Source organism: Sinocyclocheilus rhinocerous, unplaced genomic scaffold (assembly GCF_001515625.1).
Source record: "Sinocyclocheilus rhinocerous isolate Xijiao unplaced genomic scaffold, SAMN03320098_v1.1 scaffold1364, whole genome shotgun sequence".
Taxonomy (NCBI): domain Eukaryota; kingdom Metazoa; phylum Chordata; class Actinopteri; order Cypriniformes; family Cyprinidae; genus Sinocyclocheilus; species Sinocyclocheilus rhinocerous.
The window spans coordinates 1083442-1102015 of record NW_015627534.1 but is presented as its reverse complement, the minus strand read 5'-3'; the positions used below and the strand labels follow the sequence as shown (position 1 = coordinate 1102015).

The window sequence follows — 18574 nt, the reverse complement described above, 5'->3', positions numbered from 1 at the left end:
ATTAAAATATATTTCATACATTTTCAACAGCATTTAATGTGGAAAGACTATGTACACACATGCATATAAAATGCTCTCGGAAATGAAAGTAATACTTCATTAAAGTCATTCCGTCATGGGAGAAATGTGAGCCAAACTAAAAGGGGAAACCAGTGCGACATGTCATTTATGACACCATATATATAGGTGTAATAGGATTCCCTTTAACCAATTTTTTAACCATTTTTAACCAATGACTTTTCCAGCTGTTTGTAATTACTGAACAAGGACTTTGCACTCCAGATTGCACTCCAGTTTCTAGTCAAAAACATATTTTAAAACAAAGCATAACTGGAAAATGTTACCAACTATAGAAATTCCCACAGACATGTTAAAGGGATAGTTCACCCAAATATGAAAACACCGTCATCATTTACTCACCCTCATGTCGCTTGAAACCTACAAGACTTTTTGTACACCTTTGAAACTTCGATGAAGATCATGATTCTAATGACACCTGCGCGATTTCTGTCCTTTCACTGAAAGGTCACACAACCAAAACCCTGATGACTCAAATTCATAAAGACATTGTAAAAGTCATTCATATGAGGTTTGTTCTGCGTTTCACACAAGCGCATTTGAGCATACATTGGATGTGCTCTGATGTGCGTTGATCAATGTGTATATATGAGAATAAAAGCCTAAATTAAATGTTACATCTACTGATCGTGTCTCTTATGAAAGCTTGGATTACTGGATTTCTTGTACGATGCCTTTATGAACTTTTTGAATCGTCAGAGTTTTGGCTGCGTGGACTTTCAATGGAGGGACAGAAATATCTCAGGTTACTTAAAAATATCAAGTGTTTCAAAGCTAAACAAAAGTGTTGTGGGTTTGGAACGACATGAGGCTGAGTAAAAGATGAAAGAATATTACTTTGGGGGTGAAACCATCCCTTTAAGAGTTCATTCATTTCATAACTTTTCCAAACCTGAAAATCACAATTTCTAAATATTCCCCTTATATTTCCAGCTTTCCCATGACCTCATTTTAAGCAAAATGCTTATTCATGATTCATTGCTACTATCTTGACAGGTTCGTATGAGTCTTTTCCTTATTCCTTATTCTTTAATAATAATATCTATTGAGAAGTATTGTTTATGAAGGATAAATGATTTGTTTCATGCTCCTTCAGCAGTAATTGATACCTGCAATGCTAACCGCTATGTGTGGGTGGGTTCAGCACATTTTTGTTTTGTTTTTGTTTTTTTGGATGGAAAGCAGCAGCATTGTCCTCTCAGATCCTGTTTCAGAGCTATTTCCCTCTAGCCGTAATCCCCCTTCGGTCTTTCCCTTTTCGACAGTTCAGCAGTGCGTCGTGATCTGAAAGTCTCGATCATTGCATGTCATTGCCAAAGCTATATTGTAGAGGCTGGATGATGAAACGGTTTCTTGAAGTGGGTTTCTCAGCTAAACTAGCAGCAGGTGCAGCATCTGAAATCTCATAACAAAACCAAAGTAGAAAAGAAAAAAAACATTCAGCTCCCTTTTCAGCAGAGCGTCCTTATCTGCCGTCTGGTGTTGGTTATACAACAGCAAAACAAACGCTTCTGCAGTGGCTGTTTTCATCAAGACCAAACTTCATGCATGACGGACCACACTAATACTTTGCTTGTTTCAGTCTTCAGTTAGTGTGTGCTGTACTTGCTCAGGTAGCTCAATGTGTAGAGCATGACGCTCGCAACAGCCAAGTCATGGGTTTGATCCCTCGGTCGCTTTGGTTTAAAGTATCGTCCCAATGCATTACAGGGAATCTTGCGTGTCTTTCTGTCAGACAAAATTGGTGAGTGATGCAGCAGAGCGCAAAGCGGCGTAGTTTGGTTTCTGGGAGCGCAGCAGGGGAGTCTGGGTGTTGGCGTCCCGTACGGTGCTGCTGCCGCCACTGAGAGAGCGAAAGTGCTGCTGCGTCCAGCCGTAAACCAGGCAGTTCAACAGACCCTGAGAGGCAGAGGTGAAGGCCTGTCGAGAAGACGAACAGGAACATGTTACAGTAGGCATGCAGGGGTAATGTGATTCGTTTACTAAGAGTTTTTATGTATTCTGGCGAACCTGTAGGATGTAGAGAACGACTCCCATCCTTCCCTCTATTATGTCCGGTTTCACCAACATCATAGTGGCCAGAAATATTGCTGAAATAAAGAAGAGATCACACACAAAAAAACGTAGAATGAAGATGCTGGAGAGAGAGTGTTTAGCTGTGGATTTATTTCACTCAAAAAAGAGTTAATTGCAATTCACTATTTGAATTTATTAACAAGCTATTATTAAGATTTATGTATTTGAATTGCATATAAAATTTCTATTCATTTTGATTACACAGATTTAACATACACTTAATGTGATTCATATTTGTCAGTCATACATAAATGAAATAATATGAAACAGGTAGGGTTTCTGTAATAGTACTAATGAACTGTATGTTTTAAATACACAATATCTAGGTTTATATAGTTATCATTTGTTTGTTTCAATCTCATACATTTTAATGAATTAAATATTGCTTGTTCCACAACTAGCCATATTTTAACCTTGTTCATACTTTTTAACTGAATCCATGTATTCGTCTTCATAACGAACAGATTAATGCTGATTCTCAGCAATTTGAATAAATGAGTCTTAAAAATATTATTATTTATACAACATTTCTTTCTGGTTCTCAAATCTGATTGGCTGAGAGCCTTTTCCAAGCATGCATTATTCTAGTGATAACAGTTTCATCATTTGTATCACAGTTTCATCTATTTCTCACAGCGAGTGTCATGGCGGACGCCCAAATCCACTATAATTTTATTAAAAAAATTATAAGTTTTGTGTCACGGAATGTGGTTTTAAGAGTTTTTTAGGCGAGAATGTAGTTGTTTAGACTTCAAAAATGCGGTTTGTTAACAAAGATAACGACTATTTGAAAATTGTGAGCTCCAGGGCGTCAGCGGCCGTTCAGCGCTATTATATTTCAAACATGAGATATCATTTGTTTTGGGTAAATCTAACGGGGCAGTCTTTGGTCTCAATAATCTATTATTTGTTCCAGAGCAAACAGCAAAGTCTCATAACTTTATATTTTTTATAACTTTAATGCAGTATATCAGAGCGCTGCCTTTGTACTTTTGACTGAATTGCCAAGCAACTTTTATGATGGCTGTTGTTGTTTATTAAATATAATTATTCAATAAATAATATTTTATATAAATAATAGTAGTATTTAGTATTGAGAAACGGTGTGTGTGCTTGTGATTGTGATTAGTTAATTATATTCTTCCGCCAGTAGACGGCGACAAGTTTTTCTGAGTGAGTCCGCAGTAAAGACTTTTATATTGAAAGAGACTGAAACAGGGTTGTAAACAAGGAAGTTTTTTTTTACTTCCAACAACAGCTTGTGATGCAGTCAACAAATGCAGTGAGCAGCGCTGTCATCAGAAATCACCCTTAACAGATGAAAGGACAGTACAACAAAGATATCGCTTTCCTCAGCAGAGATTCAGACTAATGTTTTATTGTGAATATGAGATTGAGCTGAAGAATGAATGCCGTATCCGATGCAGGTAATCACACTCGCTCAGTCCATCGCTCTCTCATAATACTCTACATAATTCAGTGAGCTTTTAATACAGTAATACAATAAGCTTTCAATGAAGCAACTCAACGTTCCTTCGTTACTAGTTCTAAAGTGACGTTTTTTAATTAGTTACGGATCTTGAGCTCAGCTGTTAAACTGTCAAACTGAGATTTGATTCCGTGGTGGAAGGAAGTAGTTCTGTACAAAAGAGGGTTTTTAAAGACACTCCGTAGTTGTCTCTTTTTTATTTACACACTCGTGTCGTTGAACTGTTGTATAAATGCAATATCACATTCGTAGCCGTGCGATATGGCTGTATATCAGCACGCTGTGATTACCTACGGCCATATCGCACTGCTACTCGTGTGATATTGCTCATTTAAATAAATTCAAATAGATGGAAGTAGTTAATAATTAACTATTCCAGGAATTTTTAAGTACAGAAATCTTACCGTTTCATTTATGATTCATATACGTAATGCATCACAGGTTTATTCATTTGTTTATGCTAAAACTGTGTAATCCAAATGGATGGAAAATTTATATGCAATTCAAATCCATAAATCTTAATTGTAGGCCCAAGATTTTTTGGAGCGTTATGCATGTGCAGGGGTTGTTAATACAATAAAATAAAAAATTGTAATTAAACTCAAGATAGTAAACATACTGACATATATGGTTAAGGGAAACGAGAAAAGGTTCCTCATTGGCTGCTTTAGCACCTCAGTAACATTATATATATGTTTTAACTTTTTAAATGTTTTAATGTTTTCAAAAGTGTGCTGACCTGGTCCCCAGCAGAAGAAGAAGGCTGAGGGATAAAGCAGCATACGCCGTTCCAGGAGACGCAGAGTTTCCCAATGATTGTCGGCGAAAAAACCTTGAGACGTGATGATACGCTTGTACAGGGAGCGAGCTTTACACATGAGAGTCTGAAATTAAAACGAGGATTACAATTAGATTATGATCGAGTCACACAGTCTGGAGAATCATATATCTTTAGCCTAATGTTCACTTACGCTACTGTTCAAAAGTTTGGGGTCAGTAAGACTTTTTTGAAAGAAATTAATACAATAAGCTGAACAAAAGTGACAGTAGAGACATTTTAAAGATATTCAAATAAATGCTGAAAAAAAAACATTAAAACTGATTTTTTCCCCATATTTTTGTGGAATCCCAGTTTCCACAAAAATATTGGGCAGCACAACAGTTTTCAGCATTGATAATAATCAGAAATGCTTCTTAAGCAGCAAATCAGCATATTAGAATGATTTCTGAAGATCATGTGACACTGAAGACTGCAGTAATGATGCTGACAATTCAGCTTTGATCACAGAAATTAATTACATTTTAATAATATTTCACAATATTACTGTTGAAACGTTTGAACAGTTGTGTGTGCATTTAAATCATAACTAGCTCAGGTATTCAAAAATGAGATCAAGACATGTTAAATGTTAAAGAGGGCTCACGACTGAAGACTGCAGTAATGATGCTGACAATTCAGCTTTGATCACAGAAATTAATTACATTTTAATAATATTTCACAATATTACTGTTGAAACGTTTGAACAGTTGTGTGCATTTAAATCATAACTAGCTCAGGTATTCAAAAATGAGATCAAGACATGTTAAATGTTAAAGAGGGCTCACAGTGATGCCGATGAAGGTGATAAGGAAGGTCGTAAGGAATATGGTCATGCAGTAGTCTTGAATGACACTACATGCTGTCATTTCTGTATTTACAGATGAGGTGAGATACACAGCGCCTGTATGCATCAGCAAACATCTGGAAGACAATCACTTCTGGATTAGCATCATCTTAAACAAGGTATTCAAACAACTAAACTATGGTTAGATGTTAGCTACTGAATGCAATACGTCCTAATAACAACAGGGTTCATTCAAATTAGAAGCTGTGATGAAGTTATGATGACTAAGTAATAAGTAATGAGAAAGTACAGTTTATTAATCATTTGCTGTGCATGTGTGCATGTATTTCGACTGACCTGTAGGGCTGGGTGAAGTTTGTGTAACACCGAAACACATTTCCTGCTACAAAGACGGGCGCTGTGAGCATTAAAGGCAAAAGACTGTATGGAGAGATCAGGACAGACAGTCAGACGACCAAACGCCATTCTGTTCTTCAAATCTGCTCATTTTCAACTTTATTTTGCATGGTATTTACCCCAAATAGTATGCAGGATTACAGGTAATGGGTTTATCATAGTTTATTGTAAAGAATATTCCAAAGCAGCTTGGTTGTGTACTATTTCTGGATTTTTGATGCATAAAATTTAAATTAATGAGGGAACTATCTGCTAATTTTCCCATGCTAAACAGTACATGGTGACAAGGATGCAGCTCTTGTCTCATGTTTTTGTCAAGTTTGGGAGAAGAGAAGAGGTGAGGACTGCAGAGCTGATGGGCTTTTTATTATAAAAACAACAGGGACTGTGAAAACACAGTGTACATATATTGACTATCTGGAGACAGAATAAACAGGAGAGCAAACATGAGGGAAACGAGGGAGGACAAGTGGGGCATATAAACCAATAATCAGATAACAACATGGCACACCAAGTTTTTTACAAACACCTTTATGGGTAATTTTAGTATCTTTGCTATATTATTATCGTTTTTGAAAATATTTTGAATTTGATTTGATTTTTTAGATTTTCTGTTTTCACTTTAATTTTATTCAAAGTTTTAGTAATTATGTTTTTTTTTTAGTTTTGGTTTAGTTTTAGTTATTTTAGTACTTAAAGTGAAACTAGACGAAAATGGTGCCTTGGCAACTAGCTGAAATAAAAGATGTTTTTAAAATTGTATTTTATTTCAGTTAACATTTGTTTTTGGTTTTAGTTTTAGTTAATGATAATAATCCTAAAGGGAACTGCAGTGATAGAAATATATAGTGTTAGAAATTCCAATGATGAATTCATTTAAATAAACAATTTGAAATAAAAGGTAAAAATGTTTAGTTAAGAGGTTACAAAATACCAAAAAATTAATAAAAAGGTGAAACTGCTGAAGTGGTCGTTTTGATTAAGCACCCAAAGTTTTACAAAATAACTTGGTGGTAAATTGTGCCATGTTTTGTCTACATCTACACTAGAGTCGCCCTGAAGGCATTTTACCACAGACTGAGGGGCTTTTACTGAAAATTATGTTGCTTCATCAATATTTAATATCAGTTTGAGTGATATTTTGTATCATTTATGTTCTTACCATGACAGGACAGGACCGAGACACCTGCATCTTCTTGTGTTTGCTGGATTCTGAAATAAACAAGCCAGTCAGCATTGCCAGCGTTTACATGCAGACTATCGCATGCTGCTTTATTACCGTCATATAAACCTGTTCATAAGGGTGAGTTGATTACCTCGCCATGGAAACCATTGAGTCTCCTGTACTTCCCCATCAGTCCGGTGTAGAGCACCCAAACATAGTGCAGCGTGTAGAAGAACGAGGCCATGTAAAGCGTCTGTAGGATGTGAAAGTCAAAGGGAGAAGTTAATAAAGTTTAAGATATTTCAGTTATAGTTCACATCCACATTCAAACCATGTTGGCGCAGTACTGTAAGCCACATCTCTCGCATTAATATGTGATTGCAGTGCTTTCCAACTCTGACCCTGAGATCCTCAACACAGCACCGTTTGTTTCTCTCTTCTCAAACACTTGATTCAAGCCAGCAGTTAGTTAGTGGAGACCTCAAATGGGTGTGTGAGATGAGAGAGACATGCAAATGTGTGCAGTCGGGCTTCCCCGTGTGCAAAAGAAGTACACTTCAGCATACTTTTCAGAATAAGAAGAGTGCTTAATATGGAAGAAATCTACTTATAAGAATATACTTAAGTATTCAAAAAATGCAAACTAGTGAATTGAACCAGTTCATTGAAACGAAGTGTCTGAAAGAACCAGTTTGTGCCTGAGGCTCTGGATTATGTTGTAAATAATGTGCATTTTCTTGCACAGACTGATCATTTCGCTTCATAAGAACTCAATATATCGTCAGGAGCCACGGGGATTAATTCTGTGTTCAATTATATGCTTTTTTTATTCCTAGAAACGGACAGCTGCTGACTTGCATTATATGAATCACTATGGATCACGTTTTCAGCAAAAAAAAATTCTTTACTGTTCTCCTGAAGAAGAAAGTCACCTACATCTTGGATAAGCCTGAGGGTGGGTAAATTATCAGCAATTATGAGTAAACTATCCCGATTTAAGCACATCTTTAAATGCAGTTTCATAATTAATTATTTTTTCTTTGAAATATGGTTAAAGTGTACCGCTGAATGTACTGACAAGCATTTATGGTAAACTAAAATATACCTTAATGTCATTTCTATTGCAACTTTTAAGTCATGTATTTTAACATGTTTGTAATTACACATTTAATGATGAAGTTGCAATTTAGTACATTTAAAATCTATTAACTTTAAATGTAATATCAAATAACCCACTAGAGTTAAAATTATAAGCAATTATAAGCAAGTTCTCTACATGTACGTTAGTCAACACATTAAAATAAGTGTATTTCTTTAAAGCACAACAAAATATTACTACAACATAATGGTTTAAAATGCACTTTAAGTAAAACTTTTAATTTTACATTATTACAAAGTGCATGCATTTAAATGAAAATGCATTTAAGTGTGTTAAGAAACCAACGTATCTCTGTTTGTCACTTAAGTGGCCTTTTATTTCATTAATATTATATTATAGGCAAGTACAGTTTTTTAATATATATATGAGATTTGAAGTTCAATACAAGTGCACATTCAATATCATTAAGCTGCAAATCTTTTTCAGCAGGACCAGGGTTGGAAAACACTTTCTTACAGCATCTTTGTTGACATTCATGCCAAAGCAAAGCAAAGAGCTGAATGGCATTCCAGGATTGAGAAACCTCTGTATGTTAAAGATAGCATATCTTTCTTCTAGAAATGCCAACATGGTTTTCCTTTCTGTTTTGCTTTGAGCACAGGTGAGTGCAACAGGAGGATAGCTGTTAGTTATATTTGATCAGGGTGTGTATTGCCTGATTTTAACAATCATAAAACTATGTACACAATTTGCTCTATTTAACAAATGCACAATGAAATACGTCAGCGGGCTAAAGTAGAGCACTGCGTCATATTCACTGCAATACTGCATTAACACTGCGAGTGAAATACACTGAGATCATGCAAAGGCGAATTGATGCCGATAAGCTCCAAAAATGACAAAACAGCACCATAAAAATACTATAAAACCAGTTCATACAATAGACAGCAAAAGAGGTTTGCAGAACTGTCATTTTTGGGAGAACAACACAAAAAAATGCTGGGTTAAATACAACCCAGTGCTGGGTAAAATAGGGACAAACCCAGCAATTGGGTTGTTTTCACCCAGCAATTGGGTTACTACCCAGAAGGTTGGGTTAAACATTTAACCAAACCGCTGGGTTAAATCAACCCAATTGCTGGGTTTGTCCCTATTTTACCCAGCACTGGGTTGTATTTAACCCAGCATTTTTTAGAGTGTATGGTTTGCTCACTTGTACTCGCTTTAGCTGATCTTACACTGCTGAATGCTATGACAATTTAGTTTTTAGTATGATTCTGTTGTCCTAGATGAATACCAGAGAACTGTTATAACGCATTATTAAAATGACATTAAGGTTAGGTTATTCAAATTATTTAAATTTTTTTTTTTTTTTAAATAGTATTACTATTAAAATTGTTTTTATTGCAATAAATTGATTCCATTCATCAGATTAAATAAAAATTCTGTCAGTATATGATTTGAATTGTTGGATACAATCAAGAAGGAGAGACCAGCCAAAATCACCACAGGCATTTGATGGCATTTTACTTTTCAAGTTAGGTTAGTTTTAGGAAAGCATATCTAATAATAAATCTAATAAAGAGGATTTGTGAGTGTAATGTCTTACAAGTTTTAAGAAACCAAACCAACGAAAAACTACAGACTGAACTTTGGCTAAACACATTACATTAGAGCCATGACAATCCACTGTTATAAACGGACATGTGCAGACTTAAAAGTGGGTCAGAACTAATTATATCTGGGCAAAGAATATGAATCATATTTGCTGCTCCACTTCCTTTTCAGACTCGTCCCAGTTCGATGTTTGTTTTGCACTGGTTTTAATGTCTGAGCTGAGAACAACTTGTTTTTGACGTGAAACTGCCCAAGCACACATGATTTTCTTCTCTGTGAGTTTTTTAGCTAAATGCCAAACAAGCAGGCTTCAATAATGAGAGACACATGTTTAGGCCTGCAGTGCATCGGCAGGAATGAAGCACAGGGTTAAAATGGTCCCTCCCTCGTTTGTGTTTCTTTCTTTTTTAGCACGTACACTTTAAGTGGCAAACAACAAATTATTGGCTAAAGATTTTCCATTTTTCTGCAATCACATAATTTTTTTAAAAGGTCATTGTATCAACTGGTAGTATCAAATGGAATAATTACAATATTCGTGTGCCATTGCATTCACCCCAGGGTACTTAAAAATATCATGGTACTACCATGGTACTTGTCCAAGAAACCATATTATTACCATGGAACCATGTCCAAAAAACATGGTAACATGGCATTACTTTTTCTCGATATTAAAAAATACCAGTCTGTTAAAAACATTTATTTAATTAAAAGTGATAGAGACAATGAATGACTTGTTAAACATTTGAAAAGAATGCTCATCTTAGTGTTCTTTTGATGGCATTTAAATTGAATATGGAATAGTTCACCCCCAAAAAATGGCTGAAAATGTCCCCTTCAGGTCATCCAAGATGTAGATGAGTTTGTTTCTTCATCAGATTTGGAGAAATGTAGCATTACATCACTTGCTCACCAATGGAGTGAATGGGTGCCGTCAGAATGAGCGTCCAAACAGCTGATAAAAACATCACAATAATCCGCAAGTAATCCACAGCACTCCAGTCCATCAGTTAATGACAAAAGCTGTGTGTTTGTAAGAAACAAATCCACCATCGAGGCATTTTAACTTTAAACTGTCACGCCAAAATACAAATCCATAATCCATAATAATGTTTCCTCCAGTGAAAAAGTCCATCCCCTGCTGTCCTCTCACATCAAAATCCATCAAAGATATTTGTTTACAGCTGTTTTAGATTGTTTTGGCTTGTAAATGATGCTTGATCTGCGCATGTTTCTCTCCTGATTCAGATGAGACAACTTTTTTTTTTTACTAGAGAAAGTTTTTTTAGGTTAAAAACGTCTTGATGGATTAGTTTCAGCTTTTGTCTTCACAAGATGTTAACTGATGGACTGGAGTGCTGTGGATTACTTGTGGATTATTGTGATGTTTTTATCAGCTGTTTGGACTCTCATTCTGACGGCACCCATTCACTGCTGCACACTGATGCAATGCTACATTTCTCCAAATCTGTTCCCATGAAGAAATAAACTCTTCTTGGATGGCCTGAGGGTGAGTAAATTGTCAGCATTTTTTCAATTTTGGGTGAACTATTGCTTTAACAGTCAGTCGAACATGACTGCTCCTGTGCAATGTGGCTTTATTTGTGGAAGTGGAAGTGTGATGCAAAAACATGGCATGTACAGAAAGAGGAAGTATCTTCTTTTGCCTGTGGTAAGCATCATTTCTGCATGATAATGTGTCGGTTTTGTACCTGTTCCACTATGTGGAGGTTGTAGCAGATGTCGTAAGCGTTACAGGACTGGGTGAAGAGAAGACCTCCACACATCCAACTCAAAGCTAACAGCAGGTCTGTTAAACTCAACAAGAACAACGGCAGCACCTGAAACATAGGTTTGTTTCAGTGGTCAAAAGTACATTCTTGTTTGAACACGTTATTAATAAATCACAGTAGCTGTATAGATGATGGAGGCTTACCTCTGGTTTTCTTACTAGTCCTTTAAAAATCGCATAAAAGATTATGGAGCCAGCACCTAAGATGCTGAGAGTCAAATCATTAATAAATATATAAGTATAAAAGACATAAACATTGATTAATAGGCCCACGTGTCTCTTTATTAAACGACTGCAACATTAAAGGAAAATGAATGGATAGATACCTTAGGACGGCCATTGTTATTTGAATCCATCGAACTATAGAGTATATCTAAGAAAAGAAAAAGAAGAATAGTTTATTTAATCTGTCTGTGGTTATTTTAGGCATGTAGAACATCGAAACGTAACATTTTTATGAGTTTATGACAAATTACGCGTCTGAAATCAGTGATTCATTAACTTGCTACATAAGAATGAGCGTACTATTGCATTGATTATTACTTCTCAAATAACTTTGCGATCATTTTGTCATTTAAAAAGACCATTAAAGAAAATATCCTGTGCGCCAGTGCACGAGTCTCTGATAGATATGCGCTAGTTGTAGTGAAAAGTTGTAAAATTACTCACAGATGTCCAGTTTTCAGTCGGAATGGTGGTGTTTGTCTGTGACTTATTTTGTCCAAAAATGTCCATTTTGTAATAAATAGCCTACTTATTGGTCAATTTAAATTATATTCCTCTCGAAATCTGTCCTTATGTAACAACAGCAAATAGGCTAAGTTGTAACAAATCTATAATTGCTACCAGGACATGCCAAAATGATAATAATTTATTCGGGAGACACTGGAGCAACAAAATGTGCTTTCGAATGCCAGTACTGTAAATAATAACCAGCGCGCCCCGCCCACTTTATCACAAAGCGATTTTGATTGGCTACGACCCGCTGGCGTCATACCTTCGTCAGGTTTCAATGTATCTTCGGCGCTCAAAGCCACCGCGTGCTTCTTCACTAAGACATGACAACATACTGCCGCATTGTTTAGACTTTCTGTATTAGCAAGGACGTCCTGGTTTGGGTCGAAATTGTTTGCCTGTTGTCCAATTATGCGTGAAACTGTGCCAAACTATGCGTGACAATGCCGTGTAAGCTGTCGTTGTGATGACAGTCAGCACGCTTCATATGTTTTTAGGCTGTGTTTGAACACATCAGGCAATATTTAGTCAAAAACTGAAAGTCCCACTAGCTAACGCGTTATTTTCCTAGTTATATATTAGTTACTCCTATTAGTTTAGTGGGTCCTTTTTTAATTATACTCCGAAACGTACTAATCATTTATGCTTGCCATGAATCATTAAAAGTACTGTAACCTCTATAGAAGTTGACATGGTGATATAGATATATCTAGCTATGATCTTTCATGCAGCTGGAAAGCACACGTTTGGAAAAGCCGTTGTATGGTTGTATGGCTTTCAGCATTTGGTTTTCAATTTCATGTGCATACACTATCATTCAAAAGTTGTTTTTGAGAAATTAATACATTTATTCAACAAGGATGCATTAAATTGATCAGTGAAGTGACAGTGAAGACATTTATAATGCTACAAAAGATTTCTATTTCAAATAAATGCTGTTCTTTTGAACATTCTATTCATCAAAGAATCCCGAAGAATAAAATGTATCACCGTTTCCACAAAAAATATTAAGCAGCACAACTGTTTTCAACATTGATAATAATCAGAAATGTTTCTTGAGCAGCAAATCAGCATATTTAGAATGATTTCTGAAGATCATGTGACACTGAAGACTGGAGTAATGATGCTGGAAATACAGCTTTGATCACAGAAATAAATTACATTTTAAAATATATTCACATAGAAAACAGTTATTTTAAATTGTTAAAATATTTAACATTATTACTGTACTTTTGATCAAATAAATGCCTTGGTGAGCAGAAGAGACTTCTTTCAAAAACATTAAAGAATCTTACTGACCCCAGTCCCTTGCAAACTACTAACTCTTTTGTTTGAGTAATGGCTTCTTTTGTGTTTGATATGGTTGACTGCAATACATATTTTTCTCAGTTCGTGAACTCCGGTTGCCTCTCTCACGTCTTAAAGGAATAGTTCACCCAGAAATTAAAATTTGCTGAAAATGTACACCCTGCCAGGCCATCCAAAACGAGGAAGAGCTTGTGTCTTCAGCAACAAGTTCATTATTAAGATGTTTTTAACTTCAAACTGTTGCTTCCAGCTAAAATACAAATCCATTCTCCATAATATTGCGTTCTCCAGTGAAAAAGTCGTCTTGTCTGAATCAGGAGAGAAATCTGCACAGAGTACCGTTTACAGACAACAGCAGATGGACTTTTTCACTGAAGGAAGTGTTATTATGGATTATGGATACCGTATTTTAGCTGGAAGCAATGGTTTGAAGTCAAAAACGTCTTGATGGACTTGTTTCTTACAAACATGCAGCTTTTGTCTTCTCCAGATGTTAGCTGATGAACTGGATTGCTTGTGGATTATTGTGATGTTTTTATCAGCTGTTTGGACTCTCATTCGGACGGCACCCATTCACTGCAGAGCATCCATTGCTGAGACACTGATGCAGTGCTACATTTCTCCAAACCTGATTGAGAAATGTAAAACCTGAAAACCTGTGTTTGGAGGAAACGTAGAGATCGAGTCTTTGTATTTCAGTTCTTTTTTCACTTTATTATTTATTTTGATTGAATTTCAGTATAATTTCTTTTTACAATCGGAAAATACAGTATCAAAATGTGCATATCTTAAAATAACTAACTAAATAATACTAAGGATAACGATGTTATAGAAAGCTGTTTATTTGGCCTCTAGCAGTGGGGCATTATCGTGATGTTTCGAATTGAAAACAGATGAGTATGTATGAAATGGCAATATAAAACCCCCTTTTTTCTCTTCCCTTTTTTAGTTTCCACTTAAATAAGTGTCACGATACACAGCTTAACCTGGTGTCGCATACAAGCATAACTGTAATATCTGGGAGCCGGAAGAAGCAGTATGAAAAACAAAATGAAATGCATTGGATGGCCAGTCCTTACTATTTCTGGTATCACTATTTGAAGATTTGCAATGAAACACATATTAAAAAATCTTGACCTATTGTGAGGTCAGTTATATTTGAATGTAAAATTTGATATGGAATAATACATTATCTTTTAGCACCCCAAAACAATGCAAAAGAGTTATATAACTTTCATTGAATAACTTTCATTTGTTTGTTTGTGTGTGTGTGTGTGTGTGTGTGTGTGTGTGTGTATGTTTGTGTGTGTGTTTTCCCCAGGAAACAAGACAATAGAAAAGTACAGTGTAGACTTGAGACTTGATATTCATAAATTTAGGAACACAGAAAACCCCTGACTTTCTGCCATTTCCAGGACAGACGTGGAATATTTGAACAATGCCCAGAGCACGTGTAGACCACATAAACTTAAAAAAATCAAAGCCTTAAACACGGAAGCAATCCTCAAGCCAGTCACACTATTGCCACATATCAGATATTCTCCGACAGGTTTTGTGAGTTTCCAACATGTGTCTCACACATACCAATGCCTAGAAAAAACATTCTAGCTACATCATTTCATCAGATCATTAATGTTCTAATAAACATGTATTATACATCATGAACCTTTGCTTCTCCCTTTTATGTAGATCAACATTGCAAAAATGTATGTGCTTAAATATGCATAAATGTTGCACACAAGCAACATTAACACTTCACTGCAGTACACCGGAGCCATAAGGAAACAAAGCAGCAAACAAAAAACTCTGCAGTTATTCACTTCAAAACTTTCATTGCCTTTGAGAAAAGTGTGTGTTGCGATGACAATAAAAGCATGCAGCTGATTGCACAAGACTGAGATGTATCAGCATATTAGAATGATTTCTGAAGGATCACTGAAGACTGGAGGAATGATGCTGAAAATTCAGCTTTGAAATCACATAAATAAATGACATTTTAAAATAGAAAACAATCATTTTAAATGGTAATAATATTCCACAATATTATTGTTTTTACTGTATTGTTGTGATTGACTAAATGCATCCTTGGCAAGCATGAGAATTTTTTTAATGAAAATAAAAACACACTTACCAATTCCAAACTTTTGTACTTTAAGATGGAAAAACATACTAAAATAAAAATATTACTAAAAGCATGACTTTACTGCTGTTTGATTTTCACTTAGAAGTTAGTACATTTCACAGTTAATTACAAAGAGCAGCAAGTAACACAATGAATTAAACATGACATTTTGAAATTGTTTTTTTTCTTGTAAAACATACTGCAATAATCTGTTTTATTTACTGCTTTACGGTGTATGGCACCATGTTGATTTAAGATGAACACGTTCAAATGTGCTACAAGTAAATCATTCTTTTCTGCAAACAATGTTCATTGATGCACAACACTGACTGAACATTGTCCATTGTTTGGCGTTAGGAATCATGCTTTCACACTTTGAGTAGACAGACCACTTTTATTTTTTTTTCATTGGAGGTACTTGCCTTTCAGGACTTAGAGGAGAACTTTGTTGAAGGATATTGTTGGTAATAAAAACATTCTTGTCTAAACCACAACAATCTTTGATAATACTCTGGTCCAAAAGTATTTGAACACTTAAGCCGAACTAAAATATCTGAATGTCATTGTATTGGCCAACACAAATATTGAACCAGATGGCATCTACAGATGCTAGAGCTGTCTCAGAACTAACCTCACATTTTAAGCCATTTTAGCATTGATTTTAATAATCTGGTCCCAAGATGATATTTAGTAGATGTATAGTTAGTTCTCAACTTCACACTGATGTCCTAGAAGAAAAACCAAAGGTGTAGGGAGTCACGTTAATTATGAACATGATACACTAATATTAGACAACCATATAGTGTCACAATATTGTTCATCTTCAAATACAGAATATTTCTGTTTTAAAATTTAAAAAGATAACCATGTTTTTGTGAATTGTTTTGCTTAAAAAGTGTGCAATTTATCCTTAAAATAAATGCCACTAGTTTTGAATAGTTCACCCAAAAATGAAAATTAGCTGTAAATGTCCTCACCCTCAGGTCATCCAAGACGTAGATGAGTTTGTTTCTTCATCAGATTTGGAGAAATGTAGCATTGCATCACTTGCTCAGCAATGGAGTGAATGGGTGCCGTCAGAATGAGCGTCCAAACAGCTGATAAAAACATCCACAAGTAACCCACACCACTCCAGTCCATCAGTTAACATCTGGAGAAGACAAAAGCTGCATGTTTGGTAAAAAAAAAATATATATATATATATATCCATTATCAAGAAGTTTTAACTTGAATCCATATCATGCTTCCTCCTGTGAAAAACTCATCTGTATCTTGGATAGCATGAGGGTTAATAAATTTTCAGCAACTATTCCTTTATTTTTAAGTGTAGTTTAACTGTAAAACTATTTTTGGAGGCCATGATTTCAATCTAAATGTGCCCTAACAAGAAATCTTCTGCCATCTTGTGGCGTTTTATTGCACTTTATTATCAAGAGAAACAATGTATCAATTCAAAGACATCAAATATAATACAGAAATGCTCACTCAGATACGAATGAAATGACAGGAAACACAAAGATATCAAGGTTAAAATGTCATTTCCTAAAGTGGAATCAAGCCCCTTGTTTCTCTCTCATACAAATCTGGAATGAGTCCGACGGGTGAGTCACAGAGTCTGGATTCAGGATCATCAGAGACGGGCACGTGCATCTAATCAATAGTGGGAATGTTTGTGCTGCTGGCGTCCTGAGTCGTGTTAATAACACATGTAATGTTGAGAGACTGTAGGACCGAAGAGTCGCTTGCTGTTGCCGATGTACAAACAGTCCGTTATCTGAGCGAACCCGCCGAGTCCTGGCATGGTATGAATACTAGGAAAGATGAGCAAATGTTAATATTGCAAACATCACAACTAAAAAAAAAAAAAAAAAGCATTATTTGTCAAGACAAACATGTTAGCTTGCTTGAACCATTAAAATACTTTCAGAAGCTTGAATACATTGATACACACAGATAGAGTGTTACTGGGTGGTTGCTAGGCAATTGGCAAGGAATTCTAGATCGTTGCTAGGGCGTTGCTAAGGTGATCTGGGTGGTTGTTAGGCAGCTGCTAGGTAGTTCTCGGTGGTTGAGATTACAGACAGACAGACAGATAGATACTGAGACAGACGGATAAATACACACTGACAGTGCGTATATAGTACGGGAACTTACTGTTAACCTATTAACAGTTTTTTTCCGTAGCGTTTTTACAAAATTTTACAGTTAAAATTACACTTATTTTTTACAGTGTAGATTACTTGCAAATTGTAGTCTGTTACTGATTCCAAATTACATGACAACAATTGTAGTTAGTAACATAATCCATTACATTACACATTTTAGGTATTATAATCAGACTACTTTTGATTATTTTTTTGATTAGGCCTACTTTTGACCTAACTCGTTTATCATCGATTTTTAGGATAATGTACTATATTGATATAAAAATAGAAAGAGAAAGAAAATATATTCCATTTGTTGTTATTAACAACATGAAGAGCATTAAATGTTACATCAAGGTTTCTCAAACTGAGGGTTTGTGAAGGAACTGCAGGGGTTTGTGAGTTTGATGAAAAGCTAATAATTAATGAAATCATAAAACTGTAAAATGAATAACTGAATAGAACAACAATCAAAATAAAACACTTACTAAACAAGATATAATATTTTATTTGTTTGCACGTCATGTGATTGGTCAGCGATAACCGCAAACGTGTTACTTAATTATTAACTTATTATTTTAAAACCTCAGGGATACTTCAAGTAAATATATTAGGTGAAAGAGGTCTGTCAAATCCCTGCATTACACGTAAATAAGAAATGACGTGAATTTGTGCATTTTAATGTGTTTGAAGAACAAAAGCTTTACAAAGACATGGTTAAATAACATACTGAATCATAATAATGTGTTCCTTAGAAAGCACTTCTTAAAATTGAAATGATTTCTGTAAATCCAGTGGTCAAATGCGGTGTAGCCTCTCGATTTTGTGAATGTCCACAAAACTGGAAGACTTTCTGAAATGTATATAATCGGCAGGATATTTTAGAAAGGGACATTTAAAAGATGAAAAATAGGAATTATGGAGAATC

General features: G+C 35.3%; 1 protein-coding gene across 1 annotated transcript; it reads right to left on the bottom strand.

The window, feature by feature from the left end:
• On the bottom strand, positions 1-12232 carry LOC107728188 (transmembrane protein 116-like). Its single transcript, XM_016538288.1, has 11 exons — positions 12007-12232; positions 11664-11710; positions 11482-11545; positions 11258-11386; positions 6981-7082; positions 6827-6876; positions 5605-5688; positions 5249-5384; positions 4383-4527; positions 2089-2168; positions 1-1998 (listed from the first exon to the last, which is right to left on the bottom strand). Exons 1-11 carry the CDS (start codon positions 12070-12072, stop codon positions 1810-1812), a joined length of 1092 nt encoding a protein of 363 aa, XP_016393774.1. The 5' UTR covers positions 12073-12232; the 3' UTR covers positions 1-1809.
• Between the last annotated feature and the right edge of the window lie 6342 nt (positions 12233-18574).